The sequence below is a fragment of the Lepisosteus platostomus genome, chromosome 3, assembly GCF_059453375.1.
Source record: "Lepisosteus platostomus isolate fLepPlt1 chromosome 3, fLepPlt1.hap1, whole genome shotgun sequence".
NCBI classification, from domain to species: domain Eukaryota; kingdom Metazoa; phylum Chordata; class Actinopteri; order Semionotiformes; family Lepisosteidae; genus Lepisosteus; species Lepisosteus platostomus.
Window position 1 is genome coordinate 49,468,065 of NC_142613.1, and position 17,024 is coordinate 49,485,088.

Below are 17,024 nucleotides of genomic sequence, written 5' to 3' on the forward strand. Positions count from 1 at the left end.
AACAACTTTCTTATTATTGTATAGAATTTAAGCCAGACAATCCATTAATGTCCTTGCTGGGTTCCTACAGTCTATCACTACACACCACTGATACAGTACATTCTTTCCACAGCAGATTTTGTCTGTAGTGTCAAAATGTAGTTCTGTTTTAATACTACATTTTCCTGCCACTTTGGAGCATGTCAAATAACATGCCACCATTTTTTCACAGGTAAACTCCTATGATTTAAGGATTCATAAAAAAATGAGGGAGCAAAATTACCCACTCAGGGCTTCTGATGAAATAATCCTGAAATAAATACAAGTATGGTATATTTTCCTGGATGGCTCAATGCTCTTTGGTACTGTATTGTGATCATAGGTAGGCTTGGTATTAGACAATTCTTGTATATGAAGCCATCTGTGTAAATTTTGCTTTATTTAAGGTGAGAAAAATGAAATATTGTTTTGAAAGTAACATTTGTTGTGCAGTAATGCACTTGCTCGAGGCTTCCCCTGAATCTTAATATATATTCCTGTAAGGGTTCGCTTATCGCTTAACTCTAGAGACTTTGATGAAGTACAAAGCCACAGCTGCATCACAGAAACCTGTCAGAAGGAACACTAAACTGACTGACTTGCGGTACTACCGAGCCACTGCGGGTAGAGATTTGTGAAATCTGTCATAAGAGCTATGTGTATACGAACTTAAACCGCCTGTTAATCACGGTTTTCTGTAACATTGCAGCAAAGACCTTGCCAAAGACCTGTCAGAGGTACAACTGTTGTGTGGGCCGTCGTCTCTAGAAATAAAGACACCTGGATGCTTGGTGGATCTGCAGCTGCCAGCAGGGGTCACCATCATCCAGGATTCCTGCAGGGAAGTGCCAAGTGCAGCAGGAGATGGGCTTCACATAAGGATGCAGCTGCATGCTGATCAGGACACAGGTACGGAGTATCAGGTGTGAAAGAGGAGGATAATATCCGATGTACGGGGCTAGGGCCTTGCTTGTCTGGGGTCTATTGAAAAGGAACAAGAATGTTTCTATTCCATTGATTAAATGTCCAAAACCTATTATACAGGGCTACAATATTGTGGAGCCAGCATGATTTCTCTGTTATAAAAATGAGTTTATACTCTTAAACCTAGCTCAAGGTTTAAGATTTGGTTGCCAGCATCCATTTAATATAAAGAAGAAATTAACCAGGAGAGTCCTTGTTTTAATTATATATGGCAATTGAGAACAGATTCTCATTTACAATGATGATCTGCCCAGGATAACAGAGAAAGCAAGACGTAACAATATAAAGATAGCAAAATATCACAGGGCATATACTTATCGAAACATTCCCAAAGCTATGTTTGCGTTGTAAAATGGATGTGCTCAGGTCATGGTCACTATTTGGTTCTGCAGTTGCTGCAGTTTACAAAAATGTGAATATCTTCAGATTTTGTGCTGCACTAGTGGTAAGTGAAAGCCTTTAAAACAAGTTAATTCAAATCTCAGGTGAAATGTTAAGGCACTATTTTATTATGATGGAAGAATTGATGACAACATTAACAACACAGAAACGGAAAAATAAAATTAAAGCTGTGCTTTTGTATTTGTTATTTGCATAAATCCATTAGATGAAGGAGATAAGCTGTAACTATACAACACCATTGTATATTGTGTATGTTATTCAATAATAAACTCTTATTTATCTTGTGTTGGAGGGAAATTTAATTTTCTTTCAAATTTCAATGATTATGAAGGCCTCTATTCAGAGTCAGATATTACTCCTAGTTAATTATTTATCATTTGAAAAAGCAACCAGAAAAAACAACAATAATAATAATTGCTTATACTTATGTAGTGCTTTTCTGGACACTCCACTCGAAGCACTTTACAGGTAATGTGGACTCCCCTCCACCACCACCTGTGTGCAGCCCCACCTGGATGATGCACCGGCAGCCATAGTGCGCCAGAACACTCACCACACATCAGCTATCAGTGGGGAGGAGAACAGAGTGATGAAGCCAATTCACAGAGGGGGATTATTAGGAAGCCATAATTGGTGAAGGCCAATGGGAAATTTGGCCAGGACGCCAGGGTTACACCCCTACTCTTTTTGAGAAACGCCCTGGGATTTTTAATTACTACAGAGAGGCAGGACCTCGGTTTTACATATCATCAGAAGGACAGCACCTTTTTACAGAATAGTGTGCCCATCACTATACTGGGGCAAAAAGGATCCACATTAGACCACAGGTTGAACACCCCCTACTGGCCCCACTAACAACTTTTCCAGCATGAACCTTAGCTTTCCCAGGAGGTCTCTCATCCAGGTCCTGACCAGGCTCACACCTACTGAGGTTCAGTGTGTTGCCAGGTTTGAATTGCAGGGTGACATGGCTGCTGGCAGTCTCTAGTATCTTTTAGACTGGAGCTAACAATATTTACTTTAGTCTCAGGATAAGATATAAATGCCAGTGTGTGTGTTAGGTGGATACATATTGATGTGAACAGTTATTATAAAAACATTGCCCCTCATAATCCCCAGCATTTCATGCAAAGAAGATATTCAGTAACTATTTAGGCTTTTTCTTTTACTTGCAGGGTATGTTAGGTTTATGGGAGAAAATAAAAAAAAACTGTACAAGGACAGCAGGAAAATGCTTGCCAGACAAATCCAATTTCGCACAGATTGCTTGTCATTTATAGCTCAGGATGTTTTCTGCTCTGTTGTATTTCATAGGTTTGCCAAGTACAAGGTTAACAAAAAATGTTCATTTGTTTTTTTAATGTGTTTAGAAGCACCTCCAAGTTTGATTGAAAGTTTGAAAGCTCAGAAGAGTTATTGTCTTGCCTGCCAGTCCTGTGGGGAGCAAGTCCTAATGGAGAGGTAAGGGCAGAGGTTGATTTATTTACAAGCACTTGAAGGGAAAGTCACTGAAGTTTAATTGAACTCTTTGCAAACAATGCAGTTGAAATGTCCCAGTGTTAAGACAAATGTGTTTAGCTATCTGCTTTTCTTTCAGAGGTAAGACAGCATCTGTTTTGTCTTGCACTAAACAGCATGAAGCAAGGAGGGCTGGCAGCATTTTTACATAAAATAAATTAAAGAATAAAATTGTCAGTCTTGTAATACAATTATGTTTACACTGATGGTCGGAAAGGCACAGAAGACAAACAAGCCTTTAAAACTTCCATAGGATTTATAACTTTCAAATATTTTTTTTATTTTCTTTTTAACCCATTCCAAGAGTATGTTTTCAGTGAGTGAGATTTGAAATCGTTGTCACTGTCCCTTTGCGTGCTTTTTGTTTTCAACGTGGGGAAATAAAACACATTTTAATATGAAAATTGTCTATCACAAAATTGGCAAATGCAACATATGTGTACATATGTAGTATATAAATATTGCTTAGCATATTGCTTATGGCCATTAAAATAGATTAGATCTGTTAGTAAATAGTTGACTGTTAGTAGATAGATCTGCTAGTAGTAGTAAGACACTGTGACTGAGGAGGGAGACTGGTTTGATTGCAGGGTGTTCAACAGAGTGCTTCCCCTGCCCAATGGAAACTGGAATGCACTGGTGGACGACTGGTGTTGCCACCCTGATCCCTTCGCCAAGAAGAAGCTGCTGCCGAGGAAGGAGGACTGTTTGCTTGGTGACACCTTTATTCTGCTGAGCTGGGAGAGGGATAACAATGGGACAGTAACTCAGGAGCCAGAAACACTGGAAAGTGACGTCAGCCAAAGCCAAGTAATTATTCATTTTCAAGTGACCCAATCAGTGCAGTTGTTATCTGTGGAGTCTTTTTGTAGTTACGTCTGCACATTGCATTATGCATAATACACTTAGATGAAAATTGAATATGCAACATTTTTTTTTCAGATGCTTTGACACTATTTTGTTACACACAGTTATAGCGGGTATCTTTTGTAAAAATACTTTGTTGAAGATAAAAGATTGCTTATATTATCTTGCTAAAATTATATGCTCCCAGGCAACATAGCAAGTTTTTTTTAAAGAAGTGTTGGTTGAAAGCAGTTGGTAGCTATGTGGAGGTCAATCTGAAACAAGTCACAGTATGTGTATAGGATAGAGAGTGAATTATACAATGTGTTTGTTCAAAATGATGCAGTTTTCCTACTGTTGAAGGTCAAGCATCAGTTTACTAAAAATAAATATGCACTAGCAATCAACAAAATAATGTTGTTCAGTAATGCACACTCATTCTAGATGTGATTGAAAAGCATGGAGACAGTCTTCCCTTTTCAAGATTGTGGATAACACATTTTCCTTGTTGTCCTACTGCCAGATATGGAAGAATTAGCGTTTTCGTGTTTTCTGCAGTAATGAAAGCATTATGCTCTGCTGAGGATTAAAGCATATTTTGCTCTTAATCCTTTGCTTATATTGCAGAAGCTCATTGTTTCAGCCTGGCACAATCATTGTAAATGACCTGAAATCTGATAGCTTGCATCCCTGATCTATACTGCAGATCTATAAACGGAGTTTAAAAGACTGTGAGTTTGAAGGAATGCAATGCAACCTGGAAAGCAGATTAATGACCACGCTGTCTCTACAGCGTACAGCTGCACTCATTAAACTTTCATCTGACCGTAGATTATGTCATGGGTTTCAACCAATACAGTTTGAACCCTTGGCCTCATAATCCATTTTGGCAATACTTTTGTGCAGCCTGTTTTAAAGTAAGAACACCTCATTAATCTGATCCTTTCCTGGCTACAAAGGAGATATTTAATTGCTAAATACTCTCATTGCAAAGCTTTTTCTGCATAGGTTTTTTTTTTGCATATGTTATTCATATTTCATTTTAATTGTGTTTAATTTCTTGCATTTAAGCTTCATTTACGTTATAGAGTTGTATTTGTGAATTTACAGAAAAAGATTTGACCCTTTTCTGGTTTGAGTCGTGCTTAGCAATGGAAAGTCTGCATTCCCCAACTAAATGGATAAAAGACTCATATAAAACAGTTTGCATGATTTAAATGATTTTAACATATTATTTCTTTAATTTTTTTAAAGAAAAAGTTCAAGTAAATGTTCTAGAAGAAGATATTTAAAATATTTAGTTTTTTTAATTCAGAATATTCTCTACAGTAGACATGACAATAATTTTGTTGTTTTTATTTCCTCTGCAGAAACCCAAAGAAAATGTCAAAGTGATTTGTAAGAACTGTAGAGCCGTGCTTGGAGAGGAAATATCACCAGGTACCGTGTTACTAAACGTTCAGTTGTCCTTAGAGTAGATAAATCATGCAACTAACAAATTCAGTAAAAAAATAGATTACATTCTGTTTGGTATATTTTCTGTTGTATGTTTTCAGGAATATAGGGGTATAAAAACAACTACCGTCTGTTTTACCACAGCAGTACCAAAGCCTGCTAGCAGTGTGCATTTTTCAGAATCTTATATAGAATTTATTGGTTTGATCATTGCATTATCCAGAACAGAATTTCTAATTTCCTTACACTGAAAGTGGCTCATAAACAAATTTATGATACTAAGTTATTTTACTGGAAAATACCTATAATTAGCTACTTGCAGTAACAAATATAAGCTTGTCAATAGAAAATATATAATGTTCTTTCTGTTATGTGCTTGTTGTGCTTCTATTTGTCATTATAATTTTTAATTGTTAATTTAATGTACAGAATATTTATGTTGTATCACCAAAATATTATTGTGAAATCTGGGAGTAATTTTCATTTCTAACTGAAACGTAAACGTAAAAAAAGGGACTTCTGTAGGGAGCTACCATCTTGACTTAAACCAGGTGGTGGGGCCTTGAGCTAAAATGGCTACAAAAGTTACTAGAATAAAGTGTAAATGGAAAAAGTGTAAGTAAGCGGAACTCCATGGGAGAGAAAGGAGATGTTAGGATAGGCTCCTATGGAGATAATACTGAGTAATTGTAAGGGCCTGAGGCAGAGTTAGTCCCTTCTAGACCCTTGACTCTTGTTTCTTCCCTTTTGGGTAAGACTAAGCAGACATCTTCCTGAGCTTTTCTCATATGCAGGACTCTCGCCTGCCACCTCATCACATTTTCTCTTTCATCACTAGGTGTAGTGTTAATTTTGAATCGGCCTTGGGTCTCCCACCTCTCTTTCTGCCGTCTTATACCCAGCACTCGAGTTTTCAATCCAACGTACTCTGTACATTTCTCATACTCTGTTTTCTGGTCACTACTCTTCCGCTGAATGACCCAGGGATATTCCTTTATAAGAAACTGCGGCGTCCCTGACACGGACACAGCCAGTTTGTTGGTTCCTTTCTTTAGTCTTTTGACCACCCACCAGCCAGCAGCTAATTAGATACAGGGTATACTCTTGATTCACCCTGTGCTGTCGAGATCCTGCCCTCTGCCCTAGCCTGGATACCTCGCCTGGGCATTTCCTTCCTCTTACACATGCTCCCACATGCACTTCAGCGCTTGTCCTGTAAGCCATTCAGTGGCACGTCTCATTGCAGCTTCCGCCCGATCCATCCCTAGCAAGAGTTCCTGCCCTGTGGAGCACCCTCTCTCCTTGCAGGCTGGAGCCCAGATGACGATTGAACCTCTTTCTCCCAGCTGGCCAGGATACGCATCCTAATTACAGCCAGCAGCATGGCTAATTCCACGCATGGGCTGTCCTCACAGTTCTCTTCCCTCTCATGGAATTCCTTTCACTCCAAGTGCTGTAGACTCTTTTAGCCTTTCCATGACTAATTGTGCCACTCTTTTCACTGCCCAGGTGGTTCAAAGCCCCACCATTTGCCCAGGGTGTTGAGCTAAGATGATGCCTTCCTCTCCCTACATCACAGGCTGAGGAAGTATCAGCAGTGGACATGTAGTGTAAGGCCCGGGTCCTAAGGAAATGCTGTTTCTTTGTGGTTCAGAGATCAGCTGTCAAAATGGCAATTGTGGAAATAATGTTTCTTTCTCCCTGGTTTAGGGGAGTTCATGAGAAAAAAACTGAAAGTATTCAAAGCCTGTAACTCAGGCACTGATGAAAGTATTGAATTGTAATGAATGTTGTCATGTAGCTGATAGAAACAGCTGTCAGTGATTACTTGGGCTTGAAAACCCTGACTTCTTATAAGCATCTAGCTTATTGCTTGTCTTTTCTTTTCTCTTTCAACTATCCATAACCTCTTTTGATTTGGGGGCTCAGTTCTCATGAAAATTATATATTTTATACATTTTATTCTAATTACTGACTGTGTTTTGTTCCAGAATAATACCACTATTTTTGTACTATAGGTACTTTTTATTATTTAAACAAAATTAAAGGATGACAATTTTAAGTTATTTAGTTCCTTCTGTTAACTTGAACAGTCTTTTGCAGAAAGTATTTTTAAATGTCACCTAGCAGATTTTAAAATGATCCTTATTTCCGGGAAAGGCATTTAAAAAATGTAGCTTCAGATCAAGAAATTGCCATCAATCTATTTTGGCTGCAAGCTGAACATTTGCTTACCTTTAACAAATGGTTTTGTTCTAGATGCTCTAAAGTTATATATAACAGAGGTGACTGTGAGACAGCTCTCTAAGGAAACTGAAAATGCCAACGTAAAAAACAGGTAATTAATTTTGCATTCAGCTTTTATTGCATTAAAGAGTTTTTCTTATTAGCAGAAATAAAATTAACAATCTTCTAATTGAGGAAAACTGGCTTCATTTACCATTACCGGTCTGGGGTATTCCTTTAATTTTTTTTCTAATTTTAACAGAGCATTGCCGTCACTGAGTGGCAATGACCTTAAAATGTTTCACAAAAGGAACCTGAACAAGCACTTTTTCATTTGGGTCTCAGGTTTTCATTCATTCTTTAGATCAATGATTTTTTCTGCTAAACACATGAGTTCACAGCTCTTTTAGAAACACAGCATAACACCTTTACAATACAAAGTGTAGAGAAATTATATTAAAGAAATATATACATATTTATATACATATTTTATATATATATACATATTTCTTTTAGATGTATTCTTTTCCATATATACATTTAAGAAAATCTACAATGATTTATCATTTGAAATATATTTTGTAGTGTATAATGTGTATATTCTATATTGTATGAAATGATTTCAGAGGACAATGTTTATTGTGGTTAACACACTGCTGTAAATGATTTTGTGATAATGCAGGGTAAACTAAACTTTGTTGTTGCTTATTTTGGTGAAAAAGGTCCCTGTTTCTGGAACACGTTATAGCTGCCAGACTTGTGGAATTGTCTGCTAGGCAAAGTACATTTCGTTTCTCTCTCCAAGGACCCAGTGGAAAATCATATGTTTTGGTAAGGGCATGTTTACTGCTGAAGTGTTGTGCAGATGGTGATGAAGTTTTGGATATGCTTCCATCAATTTACTCACAAGATGTGCATAGATTTATTTCACAAGTGAAAGCTGCTAACATAATAAGTCAGTTGTGATTTGTGATGCCTTAACATTGTGCAGAACACTTTACAATACAATATAATTACAATATTTTTGAGGGATGTCTTAAAGCAGATGGTATCATCATTAAAATAAACATCAGCTCTTTTTCAATTAACTTTTATCTAGCCTTTATAAATAATTATTACAGAGAGATCTGGAATCTTCACATTGGAATATGCAAAGTTCCCAATATAATACTGTACCATGGAAGCTATAGCAACTTCCAACACTAGAAACCTGCAGAATGTTCTGACATGGTTGGTTTAAGAAAACGCCATGATCATATTTAAAAAAAATTATATTCACAGTACTTGTCCTTTAGATTATTGATATTTAAAACTTTCTAAGCCCTTACTGTGTAAATGCAGTGTCCTTCATTTATATTCAAACCGTAGGTGAAAAAGGAAATAAATAGTATGTAATAGTTAGCTATGGATAGACTCATGTGTTTTGCCTAAAAATGTTATACTGTAATCTTAATAGCACTGGACTGAACAAAATCATGTTTTTCAAAAATAAATTCCAGAAAATATGAGTCAGATTTATTCCTTTAAATAAAATAACATTCTACATAACATAAGCATACATACAAAGTGGCACAGAAAATAAATGTTTTCAACTGACCATCGCAATCTTTAGACTTGGTCAAATTGACCATTTGTTCTTCAAACTCATGAAGCCAGGTTATAAAAGGAAAACAAAGGCCCTAGAACAATTTTTCCTGTTGGAATAGTCAAAAATCCCTCTCAGAAATACCAGAACCAACTCGGACACTAAAGGAGACATTTCCTGCAGGGTTTTCCCTGCCAGAGGACAATTTGCAAAATACTAACTACAGGAAAGTGAATAAATGTGATCCTCCTGTTTTCTGGATTTTAAGTATTTATAAGAAATATTCCTTGCTCTGTATAACGCTATTTAGATTATGGTACAACATTTTTAGATTGATGTTTCTTGTTGCATCATTGTGTGGATGACTACGTCTAGGGCACTATATGTGTTTTTACACAGCAAACAGTGAAGGAATAATTACTTTAAAGACTGATAGGTTTTATGCATTGAACTGAGTTTCTCTTTTTGTTTTTACAGCTCTGGCTTTTAAACACTGACACACTGCTCATTTCTTCCGCAAAGACATCTTTCAACGGCAGTGGCTTTATTTCATCTGAAGACAATTCCTCAGCTCAACATAAATCACAGGCAGCCAGCGGTGCTGTTAAAGTTCTTTACCTTCCTTGCTCACAGGGCAAACACCAACAGTAAGTGACATTTATAGTTTAATTCTAAAGAACAACAGACTGATGTAGTAAAGCACCATGCCAAAGAATTCCCAGTTGTATTAAGTTGTTACTGATTCAGCGGCTAACAGTGCACAGCTTCAGTTTCAAAGGATGCTAGACAACTACCCTCCACTGATTTCCACTTTTATGTCAAGGGACTTCAGCAATATATCAATTATTGGATTATTGTTTTGGGTGGCAGAGTGGTTAGCATTGCTGCCTTGCAGTGCTGGGGACGTGGGTGTTATTTCTGGGGTGCTAACTGCGTGCACTTGATATGTTCTCCCAGTTTGTGTGGGTTTTTGTCCGGGTGCTCCAGTTTCCTTTCACAGTCTAAAGACATGCTGTTAGGATACCTGGCTTCTGGGAAAACTGGTCCTGGTGTGAGTGTGTGTGTTTGTGCCTGTGCGTAGGCATCCAGGTTGTATGCTGCGTTGCGCCTGTTGCTTGCCGACTCCACTGCGACCTTGAATTGGATGAAGTAGTTAGAAAATGGAAGCATGGATATTATTATTTTGTTATAGTTCACAATAATAACACTGTGCATTAGTACAACACTGAATGTATTCTGTTCTGTGTTGCTAAAACCCTGACTGCTGAGCTTTGAGCAAAAGTGGCAGTGGTTTCGAAGTCCCTTTGGACTCATTTAACATTTGCTCAGAGCTGGCTTTATTGGGGAATGTGATATGTTTGCTCTTTAGTATAATGTTCTTTTATACAAGTACAATAAATGCGTTATGAATGTCAACAGAGAAATAATAATAATAATAATAATAATTGCTTACACTTATATAGCGCTTTTCTGGACACTCCACTCAAAGCGCTTTATAGGTAATGGGGACTCCCCTCCACCACCACCAATGTGTAGCCCCACCTGGATGATGTGACAGTGGCCCTAGTGCGCCAGAACACTCACCACACATCAGCTATCAGTGGGGAGGAGAGCAGAGTAATGAAGCCAATTGATAGATGGGAATTATTAGGAGGCCATGATTGGTGAGGGCCAATGGGAAATTTGGCCAGGAAATGCGAAAGATTATATAACACAAATACTTATTATGTTTTCATTGGCAGTATTTTTCTTTAATCTGAAGCTCCACTTCATCTCTCTTTTATTTTTGGCAAACAATGGGGAATTGTGTTTGTTTCAGAAGTCAAATGCTGGTTTTTCATGCAAATACAAAAAATAGGTGCTTTGTTTCTCAGGACTAGACTTTCTTCACTTGACATTAGAGTCTTCAGTTTGAGTGACTTTGTGTCGCCTAGCTCTCCGTTGTCTCATCTTATACTGTTGAGTTTTAAATTCTCTCTTTCTCTTCACTGTTCCTCTCCCAGCTGATCTCATTTGGCCAGGAATGTTTCTCTATACCAAACCCTGGCACAGCATTAGCAGGTTTGCCGTTTCCTCCTTCACTCCTTCAACCACCTGTTTTTCCTGTTTAAACTCTGTGGACTTTATTGTCTGTGTGCTGGCTTAATGCTTACCAACCTGATAATCTATACAGGGTTTATTTTTTTCCATTTGATTGTAAGCTTGACGCAATACAATGGACATAGACTAGATGTCATGCTTTCTTTCAACATGCATGTTACCCGCACTCTTATGGTGGCATTGAAAATGTGGTTGTAAAATAATTAAATTAAGTAGCCTTCTATTAGTAAAGCAATTTCTCGCATCCCTTCCTGACCTCTTAGGTACTGGGGCAGCTGGTGCATGACTGCTGCTATGTGTCACCCAGGTATAAAGCTGCACTTTGGCAGAAGATGAAGTGGGTCCCCTTCTATAAGATTTACGTTTTTCACTGCGGTGTCCGTAATGGAACCTCAGTGATTGTGGTTCTGAGGAAAACACATTTCTGAAAAACAAAACAACCTTTTTTCCTCACCTTGGTATGGGTCAAATTGGGGAAAAAAATGTCAAGTTCGTGCCAAAAAAGACCAAACATAAGAGTTAAACATGAGAAGTACAGTGGAAGGGTGACCCGAGCATGTTTCTAAAAATGTGCAGATTTACATACAGTAATGCTATGTACAGAACAAGAAGAAACAGGCTCTTCTTAAACATCCAACTCTTGTAGATCACGTGTAATAGAAATATAATGCCAAACAATGAAAGGCACCCTTTAATAGTAACTTGAATTCATTTAGAACAATCTTAAAAAATCTACTACTTTAATTAAAGCTTCGCTTATTAAAGCTAAAGATATGTTTTTTTTTACTACAAAATGTTTTGACTGATATCAGGACAGATGTTTTTTTTTTATTAATGTGGAATTCCCCTAAACTCCATGTACTAGTATTGTATTACATCTTTAAACTTTAATTCATAACTCAATACTTTCAAACATTTGGCTTGCATTGCATCTGTACTGCACATTTTCATGTAACTGATTATCAGCCAAGTGACAAGAACATTTCTGAAATCCTCTGTACAAAAGTAAGATGCCAAGATGTGGATTGCCAAACCAATAACTTTGGTTGTGCAGCTTCAGCTTCAATTCACCCTTTTGTCCGTTCAATTGTGGTTTATAATAATCGTGCTCAAATGGTACTTGAGGAAAAACTCAAGAGCAAATGGCTGATTGTTGATTGTCATTATGTTGTAATGCCTGTTTAGAAAATTATTTTTGAGTGGCTGGAAGACAGTGAAGAGAGCACAATGGTTTCACAACTGCTGTTTAATTCTGTCTGTGCATTCATGATTAGCATATTTCCATGTAATGACAGACAATGTACTGTATGTCATAGCATTTCACAGGGTTTGACTCTCACACCGAACTCACACTCTCACATTACTCTCACACTGAACCAGAATATCGGGATGGAATCCTTTCAGAGCTAAAAGCCTCAACCCAGTCGCGTAAACTTGATATTACCGTCAGCTGTTTCCCCTCTGCCACACCTTTTTCTTTGTTGTTACTTTTCCACTTTAAGTGTTACTCTCATGCATGACTTTTAATTCAACTGAAGCAAATGAAGCCTGTTGACAGAGCAGCTTTGTGGTCTGTTGGGATGGATGTTGAAGATGGGTCTATGCTTTTAGCCTAATTCAGTGTGTATTGTTGCAGCACAGTCATGATGGATGTCTAGGCTCTCCATTCACATCGGTACAGAATAGCTCAGCCCTCTTGAGAGCCCTGTGTCTGTGGCTTATTTTGGACGAGCTCTCCCTTAATTAATCAAACTAATAATTTGCCCAACCTAAATCTTCTAAATCTGCTTCACTTTATTAACATTAGGTACGTACAGGATTATGGATATTTATTATCTCCATTTACTTTTACCATAGCAGAGTTAACTTGCAATCTCAAATAGATTAGTACTTGATATAAAGCTAAAATTAAACAAATAGTTTAACCTTCTTCTTATCTAGTCATTTTGCTTCTCTGGTAAGCAAAACTCACTATGTATTAAATTACTTGAAAGTTCCTGGTCCAGAAGAACGTCCAGTGTTTCTGTTTTGTTTTATCTAAGCTCTTGGTTGCTTTTTGAAACCAATATTTACAGTATGAACTCCTCATGAGAACATGAAACTTTCAGCCACCAACCAACAGTCAATTAGAAACTCAGTATGTGATAGTGGGTTTCCATTGTGTAGCAGGCGCAGGCATCGTGACAAACAGAAATTCCCAAATGTCCCGGGTTCAAATTTTTAATCTGAGATTAAAGTTGCAGCCCCTCTGACAGCTCCTCTGAGAAGTACCCAAGTATCAGAAGTAACATAAAGGAATCCACATCCCTTGGATGTAGTTGTCCAGGGAGTCTCGAGAACACTTCCCACTTATTCTTCATATTTCAAGTGCTGCATTCTTAAAACCTTGTGTGGAGTCATGGGAGGTGAGTTTGGCATGGAGGCGGAGCTCTTGATTGAGAGAGAGAGAGGCACGTTGCCGCAGTAACCTGCGGCTGAGAAGAGTGATTGGTAACGAACCTCAGCTGTGGCAGTGGTTTGTGGGAGAACGCGCCGAACACAACACCAAGCAGGCCTCAGTCCTGAGTTGGCTGCGGGAGAGATTGGACGAGGGAGATTAGATCTCCCTTATGCGGAGACTCGGCAATGTGAGAGCCAGGCTGAAGCAGGACGCTGTTAAGCAATCATTTCCGCCTTATGAGGGCAAGATAGATGGCAGACTGGCGGCAGCAGCTACAACCCCGGTGAGGGGGTGAATGTCTCAGTCAGGGTAGCAGTCTTGGAGATGACTGTGGAGGAAGAAGCCCGAAAGGGACCGTGCAACAGCGGCAGTCCCGGAGGGGAGCCAGGCGAGAGTGCAGAAGGGGCAACAGCCTGCAGTGGTGTGAGAGCAGGGCTCTTTGTGTGTCCATTGTATATATGGGTTGTTAGTGAGTTAGTGTGTGAGTACCAGAGAGCTGGGTGTGGTAGAGGGACCCTCCCCCGGGTGAAAAGGGCTATCGGGGGAGAGAGTAAGGTCTGTCTGGCTGCCGGCCTCTGGTGAGGCTGCAGTGGTGATCAGGCATATGGAAGATGCACAGGTAGCTGCGGTGTGAGAAGGCAGTGGTGGCTGGGCACGGCTTCGAGGGGCACCAGCAGCTGCAGCTACACAACCTCAGACGCAAGAGTGAGGCACCAGGGAGGTTCTGTGTGAATCTTAGCGAGGGAGAGTGTGTGAGGATATGCGGTATTGAGAGTCGGAAATGTAGCTAGTGTGTGAGTCTCAGCCTGGTGGCGTTGGGTAGTGGCAGTCCCAGGGCTGTCTGATGAGAGAGCCAGTGGCCATCATGGTGTGGGAGCAGGGGGCTCTGTGGCAGTGGCCATAGGGACTTTCAAATCTCTTTTAAGGGATTTACCTGATGGTGTAAAAGATGCATGTAATGTATGAAAGATCAATAGGAGTCCATCTTCATTATTTATCCTATACGTTTTTGCACAATCTCTGCTGTCTGCCCTGTCTTTCTAACACCTGAAGAAGTCTTCACAGCTGAAACGTTGTGTTTTCTCTCTTCTCTTTTCAGCATGGAATAAACCTATTACTTGTTCACCTGCATACTAGCTCATCTTCTTACAGTGGATACTGGTGTAGAAAAGGCATGTAGGTCATTATTGAAGATTTGCCACAGTTGAACTTTCATCCATTTAAAAATTATAATTGGAATATAATGGTACACCAATAATCTTGCCTGTTGACACTTAGGAATACCAGTCTGATTGCTGCTTATCAGCCTAAAATTTGCAATTCATTAATTCCAAATATTTGGGAGCTTTCACTGATGTATAATTAATAAGTATCATTTGCACGGTACTGATTTAACACTGTAGAGTCAATAAAGGAGAAAAATAAGTAGGTTCTATACGTGAATGCAATTGTCTTTATATTGCTTATATAGCAATTATATTGCTTGTTTGGACATTAATCTCATGCTGGGAAATAAATTACATTTGAGCAAACTTCCTGCTTAAAAGAATGTTACAAGAGGAGACTATACATACTAGATTTGTATATTTTAAGTTATTAGTTACATATATACAAACTAGGATTTCTAAAATAATTCTGAAAAAAAGGCTTATTTATAATGTAGACATATTGGTGTGTAGAGCCCTCCTAAAAAGAAGTATGAACTGTATGCACTCAAGTCATTTGCAAAGTTTATGCTCTGTTTATTGAAACATATGTTCTAGCCTACTGTCTTCATCAGTGTTCTTGACAGTGTGACCCTTCTCTGTTTTAAAGATAAAGGACTCACCCTGTTAATAAACAGTGATCAACAGTAGGGATCTCAATTGCTTAATCAACATCCTACCTCTTTATCTAAGAAAAATGCTTTCCCTTGTGATAATTTACTCATTGAGTTAATTGCGATTAACTTGGATCCAAGCAATTTACACTTCCACATCAGCGATATTGAGATAGGACACTGGTTTAATCTGAGGGAGGTTGATTTCCCCCCTGCAAGATTTAATGGTAGGAATGCAGACTTTGACCAGTTCATATTTTTTAAATGGCTAGAACAACGAAATCATCAAATGTAGATTCAGTATGTTAAGGATTGGGAGGCATTGTCTGCAAGCAGTAATATATGCGGGAAGTGATGTGCACATAATTCTGCTCGATTTTCCAAAGACAAAGTGAACAACAAGGGCATCCCAAGTGCCCCCAGTAACAGGAAACCTAGAAGAACATTTCTTCCGAGTCAACATAATTACTGAAGGGTTGGCATATGTTAACCATATTAATGAAATCTGAGACCATGCCCAGTTAATCTAGAACCGACCACAAATATTCCCACTCAAGCCTTCCAGGAATCTAATTAAAGAACGGTGCAGGGGGAGACAATGTTTAAGTCAGGAGTGTAATGTGGAGCAGGCAGTGAACATTATTAGAGACCAGCTACCTTTTAATGAAACCCACCTGATCACGGTGAACGGATCTGGACATGGAGACCCCCTGTCGGTGTGAAAGCACCAGAGCGTATAACTTGTCAAGTGAGCCAATCATTGACGTGGGAATGATAAGCTGTACGAAGAATGACCTGTGTTTTTTGCAATAACGGGGATATAATGACTATATTAAAATCCATCTGAGAAGAACTTGCCTCAAGGTTGGCCATATGGTTCATGTTAAGCAAAGGAGGAACTGATTGGATCTAAGGGATTGCCATCAATGTTGGGTTAAAAACTCTCTTTGAAGTAATTTAGCATCCACATCACCACTCCCTGTGTTTAATATGTTTACGCCATTGCATTTCAAGGTTTGAACACAGTAATGTAGTGTATTGTATTGTCCAAAGGGGTTACGTGGGTAGAGCCATAATAAAATAAAATAGAGACCAGTCTTAATGAACACTGAAGTTGCATAAGGTGAAAAGAGGAAGAAAATCATGATTTTCAATTCTCGAAACTGTTGCCAGTTGGACTGAGTGAAGAATTTATTTTAATTTGATATATAAGATAGCTTAAAAAAGTATAAGGTCTTTTATAAGATACTTATCACAAGTGTGATAACTAGTTTTGACTGTGCTGTTGAAGGATGGTGGTTTATTAATTTAAGTTGTTAAATTTGGCCTGAAATAACATTTTTAAAAGCAAATGGGAAAACTCCTTCAGAAAAAGTACAAAAGGGCTGAATGGGTTATTTTGGCTGCAAGTATTTGTGATTTCTCAAATTGGAAAATAAAGCACAACAGAAACTTTTAAAGAATCTGGTAGGTTGCTAGTGTGTGTGGCCAGTGTTAACATTTGGGTTGCAGATTTCTTTTGGGATTCTGTCATCGTCTCTGAGCCCTCATTGCACAACAGATTGCACAAGCTCTCACAAGAACTCTGGCAGTAGGAGGATCTGTGTTGTCTTGCAGGAATCCTTTCCAGT

At 38.5% G+C, this 17,024-nt stretch overlaps 1 protein-coding gene across 5 annotated transcripts in view; it reads left to right on the forward strand.

Moving 5' to 3' along the window:
- ube3d (ubiquitin protein ligase E3D) overlaps positions 1-17,024 on the forward strand; it is a 42,147-nt gene that overhangs the window by 9,054 nt on the left and 16,069 nt on the right. For all 5 annotated transcript variants that reach the window (XM_088625898.1, XM_088625901.1, XM_088625903.1 and 2 more), the window contains 7 exons: positions 728-927; positions 2,775-2,865; positions 3,513-3,732; positions 5,139-5,208; positions 7,483-7,561; positions 8,172-8,280; positions 9,512-9,681. In XM_088625898.1, coding sequence (XP_088482024.1) covers positions 728-927; positions 2,775-2,865; positions 3,513-3,732; positions 5,139-5,208; positions 7,483-7,561; positions 8,172-8,280; positions 9,512-9,681 — 939 coding nt within the window. The remainder of the gene's footprint in view (positions 1-727; positions 928-2,774; positions 2,866-3,512; positions 3,733-5,138; positions 5,209-7,482; positions 7,562-8,171; positions 8,281-9,511; positions 9,682-17,024) is intronic.